General features: G+C 38.9%; 6 protein-coding genes across 10 annotated transcripts; 3 read left to right on the plus strand and 3 right to left on the minus strand.

Moving 5' to 3' along the window:
* Positions 1–2,319: 2,319 nt before the first annotated feature.
* On the minus strand, positions 2,320–3,422 carry zgc:112271 (uncharacterized protein LOC553698 homolog). The gene is made up of 3 exons (XM_057027682.1): positions 3,196–3,422; positions 2,862–2,959; positions 2,320–2,548 (listed from the first exon to the last, which is right to left on the minus strand). The coding sequence occupies exons 1-3, from the start codon at positions 3,256–3,258 to the stop codon at positions 2,449–2,451; spliced, it is 261 nt and encodes an 86-aa protein (XP_056883662.1). The 5' UTR covers positions 3,259–3,422; the 3' UTR covers positions 2,320–2,448.
* Positions 3,423–3,760: 338 nt separating this feature from the next.
* On the plus strand, positions 3,761–6,052 carry slx1b (SLX1 homolog B, structure-specific endonuclease subunit). 3 transcript variants are annotated; one of them, XM_057027680.1, is made up of 6 exons: positions 3,761–3,833; positions 4,077–4,236; positions 4,322–4,373; positions 4,981–5,298; positions 5,525–5,740; positions 5,915–6,052. In XM_057027680.1, exons 2-6 carry the CDS (start codon positions 4,100–4,102, stop codon positions 5,951–5,953), a joined length of 762 nt encoding a protein of 253 aa, XP_056883660.1. In that variant the 5' UTR covers positions 3,761–3,833; positions 4,077–4,099; the 3' UTR covers positions 5,954–6,052. The 3 variants fall into 3 exon arrangements, with proteins under 3 accessions (XP_056883660.1, XP_056883659.1, XP_056883658.1); XM_057027679.1 differs by having other exon boundaries at positions 3,761–4,236; positions 5,911–6,052; XM_057027678.1 differs by having other exon boundaries at positions 3,761–4,236.
* Positions 6,053–6,751: 699 nt separating this feature from the next.
* On the minus strand, positions 6,752–10,151 carry LOC130522879 (uncharacterized). The gene is made up of 7 exons (XM_057027681.1): positions 9,421–10,151; positions 9,055–9,176; positions 8,800–8,910; positions 8,276–8,329; positions 7,598–7,759; positions 7,275–7,397; positions 6,752–7,075 (listed from the first exon to the last, which is right to left on the minus strand). Exons 1-7 carry the CDS (start codon positions 9,425–9,427, stop codon positions 7,022–7,024), a joined length of 633 nt encoding a protein of 210 aa, XP_056883661.1. The 5' UTR covers positions 9,428–10,151; the 3' UTR covers positions 6,752–7,021.
* Positions 10,152–10,367: 216 nt separating this feature from the next.
* On the plus strand, positions 10,368–12,737 carry ing2 (inhibitor of growth family, member 2). Its single transcript, XM_057027644.1, has 2 exons — positions 10,368–10,823; positions 11,679–12,737. Exons 1-2 carry the CDS (start codon positions 10,679–10,681, stop codon positions 12,365–12,367), a joined length of 834 nt encoding a protein of 277 aa, XP_056883624.1. The 5' UTR covers positions 10,368–10,678; the 3' UTR covers positions 12,368–12,737.
* A 142-nt stretch (positions 12,738–12,879) lies between these two features.
* On the minus strand, positions 12,880–15,912 carry rwdd (RWD domain containing 4). Of its 3 annotated transcripts, XR_008949729.1 has the most exons (7): positions 15,721–15,912; positions 15,432–15,512; positions 14,445–14,554; positions 14,077–14,227; positions 13,731–13,836; positions 13,456–13,622; positions 12,880–13,375 (listed from the first exon to the last, which is right to left on the minus strand). XR_008949729.1 is itself a non-coding variant. In XM_057027645.1 (6 exons), the coding sequence occupies exons 1-6, from the start codon at positions 15,742–15,744 to the stop codon at positions 13,534–13,536; spliced, it is 561 nt and encodes a 186-aa protein (XP_056883625.1). In that variant the 5' UTR covers positions 15,745–15,912; the 3' UTR covers positions 12,880–13,533. The 3 variants fall into 3 exon arrangements, 2 of the variants coding, with proteins under 2 accessions (XP_056883625.1, XP_056883626.1); XM_057027645.1 differs by having other exon boundaries at positions 12,880–13,622; XM_057027646.1 differs by lacking the exon at positions 12,880–13,375 and having other exon boundaries at positions 13,604–13,644.
* A 3,087-nt stretch (positions 15,913–18,999) lies between these two features.
* Positions 19,000–20,140, plus strand: LOC130522959 (protein BTG3-like). The gene is made up of 4 exons (XM_057027874.1): positions 19,000–19,172; positions 19,252–19,389; positions 19,537–19,645; positions 19,728–20,140. The coding sequence occupies exons 1-4, from the start codon at positions 19,000–19,002 to the stop codon at positions 19,956–19,958; spliced, it is 651 nt and encodes a 216-aa protein (XP_056883854.1). The 3' UTR covers positions 19,959–20,140.
* Positions 20,141–20,620: the final 480 nt, after the last annotated feature.

A 20,620-nucleotide genomic window follows, 5' to 3' on the forward strand; every position in this document is an offset into this window, starting at 1 on the left:
TCAACAGTTTTCACTTAAAGTTGATTTGTCTGTGATGGTTTTCAGTCATCCAGGTGATGGTAATCCGGTGGAATCTTAGCAATTTAGGACTTTTTATTTCTTGAAGACGTTTCACCTGCAATCTAAGAGGCTTCACCAGTTCTGGACTGAACTGATGAAGCCTCCTGCTAAGATTCAACTACCAGAATTTAAGGTGATTTGTTATGAACAGAAAAAATTGGCAAGTGGAACTTTGATAAGGGCCAAATTGTGTTTAAAGCATCACTTATGGGATGGTTCCAGTTTGCAAAACATGTAAAACATGATCCAAGAAACGTTGTTCTGACATGCCCCACCTCTCAAGGTTTTGTGGCGAACTATGTGTAACGCCACCGCCCGCTACATACAGGACCGCTAACATGCTGCCAGACACCACAGCACATCTTCAGGGGTCTAGCGAAGTCCCTCACTGGTCGGGTCTGAGCTGTTTTAGCAACAATATCAGGCAGGAGGTCATAATGTTATGTCTGTATCGCGACATCTAATCAGTAAGACACCTTTGGTTGGAGGTAGAAACACAGGGGTGCAGAATCCCTGCCAGGGGCTGTTTTAGCAGAGACCAGGTGGATGGTTGGACTAATGGAACCTAATTGAAGCATTTGCTCATGCTCAGCTGAATTTTCAACCTCAGTACATACGGCTCCCGTTGGATGGGAGCAGTCGTCTCCTGTGGTGAAATCAAGTGGTCTAATATCCCCCAAACCCAGGCGAGGGTTTATTGATGCATTGTCCTCTGGTGCCTGGTAGAATAAAGGATTAATTTCTGCTTCTGCTGATCCGAATCCATCCAACCCTCATTTCATATGCAAGGCAAGTTTATGATGTCTACACTGAAACGAACAAAAACAATTTGGATCAGTTGTTTTCCTTTTTTCTCTCAAAACACGCGGTTCACATTTTCATGATCTCGGTTCGACCAAAAAACTGTAGATATCTTCATTTTTCTTTTGTTTACTCCTCTTTTTGGAAAATGTGCTTGATGTCATATAAATAACAATATCAGCGTCTCTTCACTGAAAAGACTCGCGCTCACGCCCAACACACACTCGGACGATGACACCCTCTCCCCACACTCCGCTTCCATTAGCAGACCTTGGGATGGTAAGTGGTGGAAGTAATCTCCACGCATGATGCTCCCGCTCTGTTTTTATCGCCAGTTCACACATGGATAAAAGAGCATCCATCTATCCATACACGCGCCGTACCTGCGCCCACGTATGCTGCGTTGTCCCCTTATGGGCTTTTGTGTCACACATTTTGGAACAAATAACCTCAGCAAATGCAAACGGTGTTGGACAAACATTTATTGATTAAGGTTTGTTTAAATCCTAAAGACGAGGTACTGAAGGTACCAACAGTGATCAGACTGCGGAGGAAATTTAGGCGATTACTTTAATTCAGCAAATTAGTATTTTTTTCCCCATTCCAACTTGACAACAAAGTGTATATAACATAATAAACACACACACAGATATCTAGATAACAAAAATCTTGAGATACAAGATGCCCAAACCTTCGTAGACTAAATACTCATTTAAAAAGATGGACCGTTTATTTATTTATCTTTTCAAGATCATTCACTTTTATGTAAAATTGTTCAAGTAACAACTTCTTTTTGCTGGACATGCACAAGAATATTCTATAATTCTATATTCTACCATTCCAATTATATTCTATATGGTAATTAAGCATCTAATATTATTCTTGCTAGAATTGCAGACTTTGAACCTTACCATGGCTAATCCTCTCTTATGTAGAATTGTTTTTTTAGTTGATGCCTCTGGAACCAGCGATAGCAAAAAGGTAAACAGGAAGAGCAGAGTGACACGCACAAGATAGGGAAAAACCTGGAAAGACTAGAAGATCCTCAATGGCCCAAAGTGTGTTAACCTGTTTAGTGGCTTCTATATCTGTAACGTAGAATACTTTGAAAAAATTAGTAAAATATGCAAAATTTACCGAATAAATAGAACTATAAACTCTGTCATAGATGAAAGCTTTAAGTAACAGATTTATTCAGCATCACTTTGAGACAATATGCTTTCTGTTGGAGCGATTTAATGCAAATGAAAAAAACCTGTTTTAACGATCTAAAGAGTGTAAGATTCCAAGTCTGTTGAGAAGGAAAGAAGTGTGCATGACCTGCAAGGAAGTGGTTTTCCCTATTTTAAAATATCTATTTTGTATTGCTTGGAAGATGGAAGAGGAAATTTGTACTATTTCAGTAGTGAACGATATATTGACCTTTTGGGAAAGAAAGTACTCAAACAACCGTCAAAATACATCATAAAGAGGTTTAATAATAGCAACAGAGTGATCTACTGCATGGTGATTTCCAGAGGAATTTCACTTGTATGCTTGTTCCATATCAGATATACATAATTTGTTGAGGTGGAAATAATGTGGATGTCATTGCGCATTTTGTTTGTCCCATTGTTCTGGTGTGAGGGTCTTCTGTTCGAAAGCGTGGATCTCTTTCATCTCCTCAGCTAGACATGTGTTCACCATTCTGTTAACATACAGCTCAGTTAGTCATAGGAATAAGCTACACACAAGAAGTGTTATATTGCACCAACTCGTCTTCCTTTTAAAGTTTAGAAGCAAAGAAAAAATGATAAATCTCTGGCATTGAACATAGATTGTAAGACACAATGTTCTGTGCATCTAAGTCTTTAAAATGTGCTGTGTCACATAAAAAAGGTAATCTACTACCTTTCTGCCACAGTATTTACTATACTAAAACTATTTTTGTGGAAATAATTTCATAAAAATAAAATGCACACTAAGCACAGATTATTGGAAGCATTAGTAGAAAAGAATACCTGTGTCTCTGCAACAGTGGTTTCCCCTGAAATTGAGGTGACACTACCAGGACTTTGAAGCTTGTAGTGCATCTGTTGTTGGTCGTATCTTCCACATCCTGAAGACGAGGAGAACAAATCAATCATTCAAAAGTCTTATACATTCTACTAACAAAATATCCAACTGAGCTGATACTGATACATTTGTTAGTATCTAATGCGATGCATAGACAGAAAGGTTAGATTGATGCTTCTAAATTTAAAAAAAGGGTAAGTATATTACGCCAATATTCATTTTCTAAGCAGTGGATAATGTACTGGTGGAACATTTGCAATTAGATTATCTCAAATGTACCACGTGAACAGCTCCAAGGTCCTTGGTCAACTTTTCCCGAATGTGTTCCGCTGTTACAGTCATGTCTACAAGTCCCAAAATATAAATAACGTTTTAAATTTTACTTAAACACAATAATCAATATTCTTCTTCTCTTATTCTTCCTCTTCCTCCTCTTTTTCTTTTTCTACACGGGGTAGCAAACGATACGTACCAAGGCGCATTATCGCCACCTATTGCGTGGAAATTTGAACCTGCGTCAACGCTCAAAAAATAAAATAAAATAAAAAATAATTTAAAAAATCAAGTAATTAATTGAGGTACAATTGAAGGTAGTTAATGACTCAATCTGTTTGGACCTGAGTTTGTCAATAAATAAATACATAAAATTAGGGCTCAAATGTTTTTTATTCAGTTAAATTAAATGAAGCTAAGTTAATCAAATACAGTATATATTTATCTTTTTTCGGGGGTTGCTAGGTTTCGTTGAAATAAGACTGAATAAGGATAAAGGCTAAAGAAAGGATATAATATCTAATATGTCCAAATATTCTGAAGGCACTTCTGTGGACGGCAATACGCATGACGTCATTACCAAGCGCAAGGCCCCCAAGACAAGCTTACAATTCAAATATAACTACCTCTAACCTACTAATATGGTGGGTTTTTTTTCAGAATTTCTGCAAATTTTCAAAAGTAAATGTAACCCTAATCGTAATTCCGCAGTGCTTTAACTATTTATCTTGTCATTGTAGTGTTTTTACTCTTTGTTTACTGTCTTTGACATTAACCGATATGTACTCATTGATGTCGTTATATATGGATTTTAATGACGTTTTTATTTAGTGTTTTTTGGCTCAATACGAAAACGGTTTGTTTTCTAATAATTATGGTCGTCGTAGTTGAAAGTTTCTTCGGGGTGTACATGCTGTACTGCACCAATCCAAAATATAAAGGCCGTATTTACATCGGCTTTACTGTGAACCCAGAGCGCAGGATCAAGCAGCACAACGCTGGACGACACAAGGGGGGAGCCAAAAGGACAAGTGGAAGGGGACCATGGTATCATATATGTCAAATAAAGTACCGAGTCCTACCCGGTGCTGTATAGTGGCATTCATTCTATGCATCCCTTTTCTGTTGCCAGGGAGATGCTCCTTATTATCCATGGCTTTCCATCAGATATTGCGGCCCTAAGGGTAAGTCTGAAATAACTTAATGGTTTCTGTGAAGTATTTGATCAAATGTAATATATTTGTGAGTTATAGATTAACCAAAAGTTTCTATGACATGTGTCACAATTTTGCAATATTCAGCAGACTGCATGATTGTTTAGTGTAGAAAAAGACATTTGAATTTCTTTCAGTTTCTTTCAGGCATTTTTAAATTTTATGTGGGGCAACTGTATTATAGATAGAAAGATGACCTCAAGTGAAATATTTTTTATACAACAGTATACAAAATAGTGGGAATTTTGAAATTTAAGAAAGTGTAGCAAGTAAACAATGTCTGAGGAAGGAGACTTTAGTTCTACTATTAAATGATTACTATTGACATTTGCACAATAATGTGAAAATGTGTCTAGAAATACAGTAAATTGTTTTTAACTACAAATTACAATATAGAATACATGTTTGTGTTTCATTGTCTTTTTTGACTTTATGTATATGTATTATGTCTATATCACCCATTACTGATATGTAATGCAGCTTTAAGGGTAATACTAATATATAATTTCAAGAATTTTACAAGATTTGTTTATGCCTGGTTGTAATTAATTTTGATTTTCTTTTTTGTGTTGGATAGTTTGAATGGGCATGGCAGCACCCCCACTCCTCAAGGCACCTCTCCCATGTCTGTAAGCGCTCCAGGAAGGAGTCGAGCCTACAGTTCCACTGGCGCGTTGTCTCTAATATGCTACTGGTGGCTCCGTGGAACAGGCAGCCACTAACAACCCGTTGGTTGAAACAGGAGTTCATGATGGACTTTGAGCCCAACCTGCAGCCTCCAATGCACATTCCAATTGCTTTAGGGAGTGTGACAGCAAAAAAGTCACAGCAAGTGGATTTGTCGTCGGAGCAGGGGGAACTACTCAAGTGCTTCCTTTGTAAAGGTTTGATTAAGGTGAGAACCTGTGCAGGACACCTTGAGCCTCACACTTATGTGTTTAGGAATGTTTAAACATAAAGCCAGTCACCTAAATTCGGCTGCGTGAAGAAGTTCCTCGTCACGACAAGTTTAAGCCCTTCAAATAAAACTAAAATAAATCCCATCTTTGACGTGGACATAAAATGTCAAACCAACTCATGTCTGATTATACAGCTTTCAAAATCAATGTGTTTTCTTCTAGGGGCCAGAGAAGCTCAGCTGTTTCCACCCATCCTGTAACATGTGCAGTCATGTGATCTGCCTTGCCAGACGTTTCCTGAAGTCGGAGCCGTCCCACCTCTTGCCAGTGGAGGGTGAATGCCCATCATGTTATAAAGCTTTGCTCTGGGGGACTCTTATCCGCCGTAAAAATGGCTGCTTTGGAGACCTGGAGGCGACCATGCCATCATCATACAGTGTAAGATATACAACCCAATGTGCTTTGTGAAGTTATATTGTCCCTAAAATGGCATCAACTGTTTGCTCTCAAGTGGGCCAGGCTGCTAAAATAACAGCTCAGCGATAACTTCAAATGTATCTCTTGCATTTCTGTACCAGACTGTAACTGTGTTTTCTTCTCTCCTGTAGACAGACTGGACGGATGAACTTCAGATATGAGCCGTCAGCCTGAGCAGGAGTTTTTGTTTTTACAAAAACTTTTATGATTATTTTTGTGTACATTTTACTTGATGTCTTAATATATATTTAATAAACTTAATTCATTTTTCAACATATATATTTTTTTTTGGGGGGGGGGGGGACTCTGGACCTCCCACTGGGCCACGGGTTCAGCTGCCATATTCTCATAACCAAAACAGCAGCGGAGTGCGTCAGACCCAACTCTGAACGACCCTGACTCCAACCCAATCGAGCATTTCTGGAAACATCTGGAAATCGACATCGACATTCCCTCCATCCAGCTTGAGAGGATCTGCAGGGAATGTTTTCAACTCCAGGCAAGCAAAGCTTGGACCTCAGAACACTGGAAGCTGTGAAATGCTGCTAAAAAGCGCTCGAACTTTTTTTTTTTATCGAGTGCTGCCGTTAGTCGGTGTTCGTTGGTGGTAATTTACACTATTAAAGCTAAACCGATCGTCTGGGTCATCATGTGATGACAACGATTGTGAAACTTCCTTAAACACCACAAACATTATCTTTGAGGAACGAGGAGAAGAATCACATTAGGAAATCTCTGAAAAGGTGTAGACTCCAAATCGGACCGAACCCTTCGCATCACCTCTGCATTACCCCCTGAGTTACAGGAGTCAATAAACAATGAAGTCATTAAAAATGGTTGATGCTTGTGAGCATGCATACCCAGAAATCTCTGGGTTGTATTCTCAGTGTTTTCTCCAGATAAAGCAGTTATTGGTGAAGTTTCAGGCTGTTGCTCATACTTTATAAACCAGTGTTTGTATTCCAATAAAGATCTTGTTCTATATTTTATTATTTGGAAAGATAAACACCATTTTGTGTCAACATGATACAAACCTGTATTAATAAGAAAGAAGAATCAAGGACTTTATGCAAAAGAACTGTAGAGTTCAAGCTTTTGGGACAATTTTCACATACCATCATCTCATATTCTGTAATATATATTGTGTGTATATATATATATATATATATATATATATATATATATATAATCTGATTAGTATATTTTTGTGCAGTAGTAAACATGTAGCAATACATTTGTCTTTTACATTTTTCCACTTGAGGGTTGGGCCGGCTCTGCTTGTACCGTGATCACCGGCTGAAAGGGAAGAATAATAAGAAAGAATATGAATAGTCACGGGCTGCTGTAAATGCTTTCAAAGGCAAAAAATATATATATACAGAGACTACAGACACTAATTTTACGGCGTCTGACAGCAGTTTATTAGAGAATCCCTAAGATGGATCCGTCTTAGGTGACAACATTCAAACAGTGATAATGGTTAATAATGGTTTACCATTTTGGGAGCTGGTGCACAGCAGTGGACCACCTTGCAGCAGTAGGCCGCCAGGGTGACAGCGATGGCCATCAGCGTCACCTGAATGATCACACTCTCTGCAAAGAAATGGTTCTGTGTCTTCTGCAAGTAAAGAAGATGCAGAAAGGATATTTGGACCAATCATATGAAAAGAGCTTTTTACCGGGGCAACACAAAACATCCGTAGTGTTAAAAGTGAAAACGGCATGTGACATAAAGAAAATTCAAACATCTCATATTCAGTTGGGTTTATTTAACGCAACTCCAGCTACAAATGACGTTAGGTTAAGAAAAAAACTCACCTCGATGTTGGAACAGGCTTTACCGTAGTACAAAGTGAAGTTTACATGGCGATTCCAAGTCCAGCAGTACGATGGCGTGATATCAATTTTCACCATGGATAAGATAATGTTGAAAATCGAGGCACAGCAGGCTACAATTTGCATCCCTAAACAAGCCCTTAACTGAGACAAGGACAAAAGATGCATTTTAACTGTTTGTTTCTTTAAAATGTTAAACTTAAAAGTTTGACCATGTACTGTATATAAATCCTAAATGTAAGATGCAGGGAATGATCTATTTTGCAGGTTTGCTTGGTACAAGCCCTCCATTGATGCCTACGAATGATATATTACATATACAGACAACTGCAGTCACTTTATGTTCATTTAATGTTAATCAAATTGACACCGATGAGCTGCTCAATAGATACTAAACCATTAGCCATGCTTGATTACACAAAATATTTTGGATTTCAGACCCTTTATTGTCCCCGGATTTTGCTACTTCATACAAATTGATGGATTGCATTTATCAGATTAAACCAAGAATAACTTTAAGCAGAATGATGACAAGAATCATGTGTAAAGAAGGAGGGAAACAATGACGAACACGGCTGTCTCCAACTCCTGAGAGAGATGTATTTATTATAATTCTAATAATAATAATGTTGCTGCCTCATGTCAAATCAGAATACTCACAGTTGGTTGATGTAGGTTCTGTGCTGCTATAGCCACACTTCCAGCTATTATCACCTGTTATAACAAAAAAAAATAGTATTTGCATTATGGAATGGTAACACTTAAACACACAATATAAAAAAATATGTTTTCCCTCCATTGATTTCAGATCTACCCCATATTATATATAATTATAATTTAGAGTTAATAGACAAACATCACACAATAATTTTACAAAACAAGTTTCTGGATTTCCAAATAATCTAAATGTATGTGTTCATACCACTGTGGGCAACAATCACAAAGAGCATTCTATAAAAAGTTTTTTTAAGTATATATTTGCCATCAAAACATATACAAATTGCAAATTAATCACACGTGTATACGCGCGCATATGTGAGTATAATGGTACCCAAAGAGTGTGGACACACCTACAGTCACACAACAATAATATAGGCTAATAGGGACAACCATTTTGGAATGTCTTAAAACGAGAGGTGACAATTTAATTCCACCAAGTATTCAAGTTTGCTTGATTGCCTTACCAGTGAAGACGAAATGAAGAAAGGGATATCAGTCCCCATAGAGCTCAGATCTTTGGCCAGAAACACGCTCACACAGATGATCTGAAAGGCACTCAGGCCAATCTGAGTAATCTGGAATAGCAGAGACAAGTCTCAAAGGGACGGCAAATTTCAGCATTGTCATTGAGTCGGATGGATGGATGGATGGATGGATGGATGGATGGATGGATGGATGGATGGATGGATGGATGGATGGATAGATAGATAGATACCCACTCCCAGAGCTTTGGGTTCAGCCTCCAGGTACTTCTTTTTCCTGTCGGTATTCTTCTGGAACGTAATTGCCACCAGAGGGTTCTGGACCGCCGTGGTTGCTTCCTCCATGATGACTGACTCATCTGTGGCGGCCCCACATTGTTATGAATTTTAAGTTATGTATTCACAGAAAGACAAAACAAAATTTAGACGGAGGGGGGAAGGGGGGTTTGGGATGCAGGAAGTGAGATTCACGCCCTGTCGCTACACATCTGGATCTCGTTTGGAAAAATAAATCAATGAAAATAAATACGAATGTCAATCTCAATCGCATATTTTCGACGATCTTTACCAACATTTATAAGAACACATCGAGTTGAATAATACCTGCCATAGCGTCGACTTCGACAAAGGATGTTTTAATGCGTGTTTTCTTCCTTTCTCTTAATTCCGTTATCCCCCGTGACCGCAGCTTTTAGCTGTAAATTTCGCAACGGCTTCGCGAATGTGTCCTGCCTCCTGTAATACGATTCCAGATGTTTTGGGGTTGGACAAGGGCCGACTGGGAAACTTGCTGGATTTAAACGCGTTTTAATAAAAGGCCAAAATATTAGTTTGCAACGATTTAACAGAAAAAAGAAGTCTAAAAGGGGGTCAAATGAAATGACTAACAGATTCGAACTTTAGCTCCAACACAACTTCTTATGAAATCTTTAGAATTCCCGAAAGGAGATAAACATATGACAGCAGGTCGCCTGTTGAACTGCGACTACAAAAAATGCATTACTTGTGTTTTCATAAGGTTTTTCCTTCTATGTACAGACTTCGAGTGCTGGTGGAGCTTTATTTGGTCGTTGTTTTTATTGGACATTCTAAATTCCGATGCTGTAACTTATTTTGTTGTCAGGAGACACATTTCGGTATTGAGGCCAAACGCACTGTGGAACACTCGTATTTGCAGTCTGGAGTAACTTAATCCAATAAATTCTACATTTTTGTACATCTCTGCTTTTCAATTTCGAAATTTGCACCTATTTAAAAGTTTAAGTTGGTCGCGTTAAAGCGCGCAGCCCTCCACAGGCGCGATCCTGCCGGGTTTTCGGTCCTCCCAGCAGAAAACCGCTTCTACCACGTTACCAAAGTTCATCCAAGGCGCGTTGCCTCCCTGGTAGGTCAGAAAACCCGGTCGGATTACGGGCCTGTAGGCCTGGGCGTTCAGGGACGTCATCCAAGGGGCAGAAAAGGAAACACTCTCCCCGATTTTAAGCAAAATTCGCAAAGCAAAAAAGCAAAAAGCTGGTAGAACAGTTTCTGTTCTAGGTTAAAAGTGTTATTTGAAAATTCTCTTGCGTTTGCCTATTTTATTTATTGCCACATCTCTTTTCTCTTTCTGCCTTCGTTCCCCGCTGTGTTATTAAACTCTTTATTCTGTGTTTGATGTTTGAGTTTCGCTGTCGTTGCTATAATTCAATAAAGTTGAGTTTTTAAAAAAATGTAAAGGGGAACGCTTCCGCATGCGCAGTAGCTCGAGTTTTGTTAGACGTAAACGGCGACCTGTGATTGCTCCATAAACTACAAAGTTGTCAGGTTTTTGGTTCTAGTGATATATTCTTTTGACATTTCATCCCTATGCACCCTAGAGACGATGTTAGGTCACCAATATCCAAATGCCGACAAGTCACAACAACTGGTCAGCTATGTGGAGGATTATCTGGAGTGTGTGGAGTCCCTGCCTTTGGACATACAAAGAAACGTTTCTCTGCTTCGAGAAATCGATGCAAAGTATCAAGGTGATCTTTTTTACACATTTCTTTAAGTGCTACCTCCATTTATGATGCAAGTGTAGCTAGCGATTTGGGTAGGAGCATGGGCGAGCAGCGTGTTTTCATTCTGCTAAAGTAGGCCGTCATTTAAACAACATGGCTTTCAAACAAAACAAACAATTCAATGGACATAACGAGTATCAAACAAGCTACTCGATTATCAGCATAGATCCCGAATCTTGGGGAAATTCAGAATAAAATAGAATATATAAATAAGAATTATTATTTTTACATGCATACGGACTATTAAAATGTCGTTGCACTTGCAAAATCCAGCGCGAATAGGTTCAAAATCATCATAAATGGAGCAGTTGCAGGTGACTGTGCAATGGACGCCGACCATCATGTGACCGTAGCACGGTTCATATATCATCTCTGCCAGACGATTCATGTGCAATTAATATAAAACTGTCGGCTGATGTGTGACCCCGTGGTGTTTTATGTAGCAGGGGTTATTATTGTTCAGTTCTTTTGACACAGGTTAAGTAACCACAGGTTAAGTGTCCCTTTTCAGTAAGGTTTTCACTATCAACACACCATAGCATTGTTTTCTGTACGTTTATCCTCCTTCCTGTAGGCAATAGCTGACTGTCACGTTATTTTTGTGAAACTGAACGGTTCCTACTTTTCATGCCTCAGACATCTGGTGTGGAAGTTATCCCACAAACTGACTCATGTTTATCTCAGTTTCTGCACAATTTCACATCAAATCGGAAGATTAATGATCACACATTTGGATTACAGATCTGAGGATAATGTCTTTTGAAAATGCTTCTTTTTTAAAATTGAGTAAAATACTTATTTTTTCTTGTTATTTTGTAGATGTTCTGAAGGAGGTGGATGAAGTATTTGAAAAGTATAAAGGTGAGCAGGATGTATCCCAGAAAAAGCGCCTGCAGACCCAGTTGCAGAGAGCGCTCATTATCAGCCAGGAGCTGGGTGATGAGAAAATCCATGTGGTGACCCAGATGACGGAGCTAATAGAGAACTGCTCGCGCCAAATGGACTCCCATTCCCTTTACCTCCAGGGGCCCAGTGAACCCGAGCGTCTGTCTGCAGAGCGGCGCTCCAGCCTCCAAGACCCCTTAGCCCCCGAACGCAGCTCAGCTCGGCGCCCGCAGCGCCAACGCAACAGCGAGAGCCGCGAGTCCAGCCAGCCGTCAGCTAACGGCTCTCTGGTGGAGGACTCACTCGAGGAGCTCTCCAATCTTCCCAGCAAGGAGAAGAAGTCAAAGTCTGTTAAGAAGAAAAAGCGCAAGGCCAAACAGGAGAGAGACAACTCGCCGGTCGACTTTGCCATCGACCCAAATGAACCCACCTACTGCCTTTGTGAGCAAGTTTCATATGGTGAGATGATTGGCTGTGACAATGACCAGTGCCCCATAGAGTGGTTCCACTTTTCCTGTGTGGGACTGACATACAAGCCAAAGGGTAAATGGTACTGCCCAAAGTGTAGAGGGGACAATGAAAAGACCATGGACAAAAGCAGAAAAGACCGTAGATCCAGGTAGTGACCCGTCACCTGTCGGTCCTCATCTGAAAATGTCCTGAAAATAATCTGGTTCGGGATTGAGATGCAAAACAAACACGATTGAATGGAACAGAAACTACAACGAACAAGTTGAAGCTCAAATTTCAAGATGAAGCTGACTTTTTTTCAGCATATTGCTTTTTTATGTCTGAAATCACACCCAACATGTTTAAAGTCCCCTTTCATTTTTGATAAATAGGCTATACATTTGTTTTATATTTCTATAATTGTGTTATTCAGTTTTTGCCTTTAAAATATGTACCATTATGTTTTAAGGTAAATGTTAGTGCACTGGAATGTGTTTTAACTTGTCATTTCCATTCTGTATTCATTAAAGTTAATTATACTCATTTAGTTACTATTGAGCTCTCATCTAAGTCAGTTATGTTAATCTACAACCAACCACAGCAAATCTGCCGGTGAAAACTCACTATATCGCACCACAATAAAATATCTATCCTGGGTGTAAGTTTCCCAAATCAAACTACCATCAAACTTTTAAAAATATTTATTCTTTAAAAATTTAAGGACGCTCACACAATCACTGCAGAATTTCCTGTTAAAGTTCTACATACGTTTGTTACACAAGACACAATCATATTTTATCTGTAATTTTATATAAAATGTTGAGATTTAGTTCTGTTATTAGGGAAAAAATATTGGCCAAAATAAAAAAGGATGTAACATTTTACGTGTACAAATGTGAAATATATTTTTAAAAAAAAATGCTTTCACACTTCCACTTTGACGTATATTTGATCTACCTAAAACCGTATGAAAACAAGTGCCTTTGCTATGCTGCGTAATTTGGTGGCGTCTGCCTCACAGCTCACAGTATAACACACCCATTCCACTAGTACCCAACCAGCTTTGGTTCTCAAGATGATGGGAGGAGAGTCGTAGTATCAAAATGCTGTCATGAATTCAGTCTTCAGTGCATTTCTCTGTTTCCTCAGGCCTCATCATCTCTTCCTCCAGATTTACTCAGCTGCATTAGAGATGGACAAAAATCAATCAGAGGTGGTTGGAAAAGACTTTAAATGTAGTTTAAAAGTAGTTTTCACTTACATGCTGGAGGATTCGGATAATGGGGAACAGAAATGTGAAAAGGTTAATGATGAATATCACTCGGGTGTATTTTTATTGTTAATAAATGGTATAAAATGATGGGGAAAATGCACCCACTTTGATTACATCAACCCAGTTCCAGCCTCTGGGCAACTCCCCTCTGTTATCTGAAATCAGAAATATTCATTACTGTGAAGACTTTAGTGGCTCCGTTGATCAACACTTAAGAAACTAATTATTGAAATTTTTGTTGAGAAGAAGGAAAGCTGTTTTACCCTTTTTGCTAATGAGTCTCCTCTTTTGGGCTTTAGTCAAATGCTCCTTTTTGTCCTTCTTTGCTGCCAATCTAGTAGTTAACATCTCGTTACTGGATGATATGTTCTAAAAGAAAAGGAAATAACCGACAGTTATTTTTCAAAAGAGATGCGGTCCTTCTTTCAGAGGGCAAAATGTTAAAATGCCAGGTCAAACCTCCCCAGGCAGTTCTCACCAACATTAAGTGAATCACAACAGTTAAATATAGAAACATGGTGTTTAAACCTAAAGTGTTTGTGCTGCGGGCCAACGATTCGGAGGAAAACATGAGAAAACCGGATGGATTAGAGCATGCATGCTACTGACCGCAACAGTGACTACGGGCTTGTGGTTCTCCATTAGTTCCTCCTGATTTTCTTTGGCCCACTCAAACAGGGTGTACATCATTGCGGTGCCCATGTTAGCTTCAACTTGCTCCTCCAACTTTGACAGAATCAGGTGCTTTGTCTCTGCAGAACTAAAAAAAGGACAATTACAGTGTCACACTGCATTTGTAGGCATTTCTAAATCCCTGGTTACCGAGCTGAAAGTCTTTGCTATTTTTTTTAGAAATATTTAACTCCGCAGGTATCATTTGAAAATTACTACATGCAAACAGCTTTCAATGATAGTCATGTGCCAACAAATTGATATATTATTTGTGCAGAGTATGTAAAGAACTGTGAGGAACTTACATTCTGTTGTTAAAAAAGGCATCCAGGGAGATTTTTGGAGCCATCTCAGGGTACATCTCAGGCCATGCAACGTCAAGAATAAATGCTTTGGTGTCCTCCAGCTCTCCTATCTTTTGCATAGCATTTAAACACAAAAGATAACCACAGCCATTAAACATTAGCATCAATATCAGGAACAAAGGAGACACATTTTCCTGTTTAAAGAGTTAGATACACCCTTGATGAGGGCAAATAATTTGAGCTATGTTCTTATGTGCCAGTTTGCTGTCATATGTTTGGGTCCATTTTGTTCTTGTGGCTGCTGTTTTGCTCCTGTTAACAGTCATTGTTTTTTGCAGTCTTAAACAGTATAGACGATATAGATACAGTACAGGCCAAATGTTTTGCCTTTCGTATCCTGAAATTTCTTTCGTAACAAGAGGAAATATTTTCCCATTGAGACGTTTCGTAACCTGAAAATTTCGCATGTAGAGACATTCATAAGTAGAGGTCCCACTGTATTCTAGTTTGTTCACAGTAGCCACCCTTTGCTTTTTTGATAGTGCTGCAAACCCAAGGTGTTCTCTCAATGAGCTTCATGAGGTAGTCAGCTGGTTTTCACTTCACAGGTGGGCCTTGTCAGGGTTACTTGGTGGAATTTCTTGCCTTATTAATGGGGTTGGGACCATCAGTAGGGTTGTGCAGAAGTCAGATTGCTACACAGCCGACAGCCCTATTGGACAACTGTTAGAATTCATAATATGGCAAGAACAATCAGCAAGTAAAGAGAAATTAATGGCCCTCATTCCTTTAAAAAATGAAGCTCAGTCAGTCAGAAAAAAAAGTAAATGAGAATGTGTGTCCAAACCTTTAGCCTGTACTGCATATATTTTCAACTTGATGTTTGATATCTTGGCAATATTTATGCCATACTAAAGAGGATATAGGTATATGGAACTGACAGTCGTTTTTTTGTTTTAAAAAGAAGCCAATAAAATAAATACTCACCCTAAATTGAAAGGAAACAGGACTTATTTCCTTGAAACACTCATCTCCATCATAGATAGATCTAAGAGCCTCCAGCTCCATCTATAATAAACAGAGAGGATGAGTTTATATATGGAAACAGCAGCTTGTTTTAACAATTTTCTTGTCCACAAACGACATCAAATAGTCACAATTATAATAAACGATGTGTTTTCACGTCTGTAACTGGGGAAAACTGAGTAAATCAACGCAGGTTAAGTTGCGAGGAAATACATGAAGGTAGACGGTAACAGATCTAACCAATTCTTACCTCTTGATCCTCGTTAGCTGTCATGGCTCATTTGAGTTTCACAACGGTTTAAATTGTATTTAGGTGTAGGTTTATGACGGAACGCAGAGTTAATGCCAACTGCAATCATTAAAACGCCACAGAGTAAAATGTCTACAGCTGATTCAGCCGGTAGCATCATGCTAGGTCGTGCGCATGCGCAGTTTCTCCTTCTTCTTCTTCTTGCTATAATGGCAGCTATTGTCCGTGAAGTCTCATTGCTGCCACCTTCAGGTTCTCTTCATCACTCATTTCCCATTAAAAACCTTTTAATAATCCAGGTGAGGTCCGAAATTTAAAAAAATAAAAAACTTTCCTCCCACCTGAAGTTTCTACATATCTCAAAATGTTCTTCTCATCATATCCCGACTTTCTTTAGTCCACCACCACCATCATCATCATCATCATCATCAATTTTCTTTCTTAAGTATATTACCTAAATACTAAAAGAACATGTTCTGTTGCTTCTGATTCCTGACTCTACTAGCTTGATAATTAAGATAAATATTTCCCCACAATCTCTATGTTTCTATGGCCGATTCTTAAACTTGTTATTGTATTGCTCTTTACTGTTATTCTCACTACTCCTTTGTAAATTGACTGTCCGTTGTATTGAAAATAAACACCTCCCTATGACTTCTGCTTCCTACTTCTGTTGCCCGTGTTTATTTGCATTTTTTGGGGGTCTACAAAAACCCAACACAAATCCCATCTGAATCTGAATTCCCAACATATTTCCCCTACTCTGTTATATTTATCACTGGGTCTCGTTGACTTTTTGCTGCTCCAGTTTGAATGCTTCTTAAGACTGATTCCGAATGCAGAATCATTTGAATCTCTGTGCACCGTTTTACCCATCAGTATAAATCTGGATCCAGTTGCTATACTCCCATCTTTGGCCAATTTGTTCCCTTTCCACCCAACTCCCCTTTTGTGTCCTCCCTTTCTCCCAACTCATTTGCAGAACTCCCTTTGTGGATCGAGGATCCCCGTGACCTCTTAAATTACTCCAGTAGTTAGTTGCCAACTGTTTTCTCCTTCACCACAGTGGCATTTCCTCTATCTGAAGTGCAAACACAGGGGAAGTGTTGAAGCTCTTGCCACAGTCCAAGTGTCTGGAACATATCCACCACATTGCTGACATTGCTTAACTTTGCCGCTGATTCATAAAATGTGCTGCTGTAAACTATTGGAGACCTAGTGTATTCATTTTGATCAAATCAGACGGTAAAAAAAAATGCTCAGAGCTAGAAATGACAACTGGCAGTGAATTCTCAGGTTCAAATGGCATTTTTACTGGCACTTTTACTGTACACAGACTGATGCCTCTTTTTATTTTATATGATCATTTAAGACATTTTGGAAAAAAACTATGTTTAAGACTTCAATTGCTTTTGAAGAATATAGTTAGGTTTCTATCATATTAATAGCACATGTCGCCCCCTTGTGGTCTAACGTCTTCACAACATGATTGGTTGTTGAAGACGTTAGACCCCCCCCCCCCCCCCATCTTTTCTTCCGTCATGAATCAATTAATGTCCTCTTGAAGAGGATCTCCTCCAACAGACCAGAAAAATCTCCAGTTTGTCTCTGGTCCGCCAGGTGTTATGATGTATGACATCGTGTCGAATTTTAATTAGTCAGCTCTTAAGGACTTCTTTCCCCAGATCTCACATACAATAATAGAAAATTTCAAGCGAACAACACTGTAAAATATACTAATATCTATGTTACAGATTTATGTTTGTACTATGTCTTAGTCTTGTTTTTTTTATGACAAAAACACATGCGCACGCGCCAGTGCCGACGCATATGCAGATGAGCGTGGCTTCTAAAGGGAAAATACTCAAAATCGAATCACGAGGACGACTAAATACTATCGTAGATTGAGTGTAAACTTAAAAAATTTACAGAAATGAAATATTCCATCAATCTGGAGTGAATTATCAACATTTAAAGATGTTTTTTTTCGTGTTAAAAACTTTTCTTAAGAGGGGAAACTTTCCTTCTGTTGTCCAGTAAAATCAGACCTATTCTAGATTTAGATGTTACAGAAATATGCTGCAGCAGCAATACATTTCAACAGAATGATGGAGGATGGAGCAGAGCCTCTAGTGTCCAGCTGTGTCTCTGAAGAGGGACATGCTTGACGTACAGTAGTAAATTATTACTCATTTTAATTAGTCTTTAAAAGTGTACAATAAGAGTAGCCGATAGAGTTCCGTGCACAACCCCGTCCTTGCTGGTTTTGGGGTGGACATCCTAGTGTGTTTGTGCACTACGAGGACCATTCTTTGGTCCCTGTCATGCCCTGTCTGCTCGTCTCTTTAGAAGCAGCCTGTAAGAACTAACTAAACTCAGCTTGATCATAAAGAAAGAAGATCAGAGGTAAACACCTTTGATAAATAAGGATCAAAGGTGATCAAACAAGGTAATCAAAGGCATCCTAACTCAAAGCAACACAATATAATTACAACTGTTTAATTGTATCACAACTATCACCTATATCACTGGTATCAATTAACTTCAACCGGGCAGTGATGGAAAGTACTACAAATTAGTAGGTAAGATGTTGAAAACAAAAGACACTTGATTCTCTGCCTCTGCATGTATGTAAGGTGTGCGAAATGTGTTAATTATATTTCATACTGTGTGTCAGAGGATGTATAGAACTGTTGCTTGCTCAGCTGTTTATTCTGACCTTTTTTGTGATTTGATTCAAATGACGAAAACAGATTTTTTTTCCCTCCAGCAGAAGAAAAGGAGATTCACAGGTTCAGGATTTAGAACAAAGATTTTACAAATTCAAAACCAAGACCTTATATATTTTTTAATTGTTTACGTTTAAAAATCGACAGTCGATTACCTTATTTGTTCCTGTTTCTAGTCAGCCTGTCTGCATCATGAACTACCTACAATCAATAAAAATGAGCAGTGGGCAGGGCTAGCATAATGAGGCACAATGTATAGACCTTAATCTCTGTTAGAGTTTAACATTTATTTGATTGTGACACCTACTGTGGACAAAGTGGCTATAAAAGTAGGTTTTTATAGTCAGGATAGACCTAACGAAGGATTATGAATGTTATTTATTCATGTATGGATAAAAATTTGAAACCAAGATTCACTTTAGACTACATATTTGTAATAAAGCTGTAAAGATCAAAGTTGAATTTTGTTCAACGAGAATGCAAAAGCATTTTCATTCATTGCTTTTGAACTGACGGCAGTTTCTTCACCACATTTTATGAAAGCACAAACATGAAGAAAGAGATCGCTGCTGCAGTTTGCTGCTTAAAAGCCCTCCTGGCTCCCAGAGCCAGACTGGACCCTGAGAAAACAGACCTGTTTTTGGAGCGGCTCAGCGTGGCTTTGATGGAGAAATTCAGTGGTCACTGGTTCCCAGAAAACCCCAGCAGAGGACAAGCATACAGGTCGACTGGCTGATCACACTTTCAGTCCAAGACTGACGTTAGTTGTGCTTCAACTATAATCCAGGGTTGTGCTGTGCAGGTGCATCAGAATAAACGAGGTCCAACAGTGGGATCCAGAAGTGCTTCGAGCCTGTCGGGAGAGCAGGATTCAGATGAGTCAGCTGGAGCTGCCTGTGAACCTGACGCTGTGGGTGGACCCCGGGGAGGTCTGCTACAGGTCACACAATTTCACTTCATGCTCATGAGCCAATACTAAATTAGAAGAATGAACTTTTAGATTTCAGGACCGCTCACAGAACCTTCTGAAATCGGCTTTATTAACTTGACGTCTTTTCAACAAATGTGTTTTTCTCTTGATGTTTAGGATTGGGGAAAACAACCCCCCTTTCTCTTTTGCTACTTTTTCCAACCCTGATGAAGAGACCCTGAACACATCCCCTGGTTTGGACTCAGCTGGGCCACTTGTTCAGCTGGTACGACTAAATCATCTACAGACTGATGTATCGATGGGTTTGGTCAGATGAGTTAAGTTAACTTCTCCATGGTTCCCAACAGAAAGAGTTCCAGGAGAGGTTCAGAGTTTGGCACAACGTGACTGCAGCTCCAAATGTCCCAACAGTGACTCCCAGCTGTGTCTTTACTTCTTGGGCTTGTTCCTGTTTTTCATCTCCTCCCCGACATTATGATCATTTTTGTTATTGTCATGTGGTTATTATTGTCATTACAACTCTTCTTATCATTGTAATTATGATGCTAATGTTCATGGTAATTTTCATTAACTTTTAAGTTAGAAACAGTAATAACAGTAGAATTTATAGCTGGAGCAATGTTTTTGTCACCGTAATGTCTTGTAAATCATTAAATACTTCAAAATTTAAAATTTATTGTTGTAATCTGTAATTGTGTCAAGTGTTTGCAGCTCTCATGTGGCATATTTTTTCTAAATGATCTACAAAGTCATGTGTCTTCTACTTTTGATGGTTCTATTGATCAGTTTAGCTGACAATGTTGTGAAGAGAAAACACAAATCGGCCCACAGAGTTGTTGTGAAGAGACAGGTTGTTAGTTTGGATGATGACAGGCTAATTGAAGTAACACTATACTATCAAGTTCAATTGCATATGAGTCCAACCAAAGATAACTTAGATAAATTGGAATTGCATTTGAAAGAGGTCAAATCCTGGCAGATCCCTAAATCTTCACTTAAATTCCCTTCAAAAATGTTTAAAAAGTATCAAAACAATGTATGTTATTTCTTACTAGACACATAGTGTGCTCACACAGCTCATCCACCTGATAACGAATGTTTTTGATCAATCATTGACCTGCTTGGCCACAGCATTTCCAATCCCTTTAGGATCTGGGAAAGAACTCTTGTGAGGCAGAAATCATGTCCGTAGCTGTGTGATGTGTTGTGTGCTCTCATACTTCTAAAATTAATCTCTGTG

Source organism: Takifugu flavidus, chromosome 3 (assembly GCF_003711565.1).
Source record: "Takifugu flavidus isolate HTHZ2018 chromosome 3, ASM371156v2, whole genome shotgun sequence".
NCBI classification, from domain to species: domain Eukaryota; kingdom Metazoa; phylum Chordata; class Actinopteri; order Tetraodontiformes; family Tetraodontidae; genus Takifugu; species Takifugu flavidus.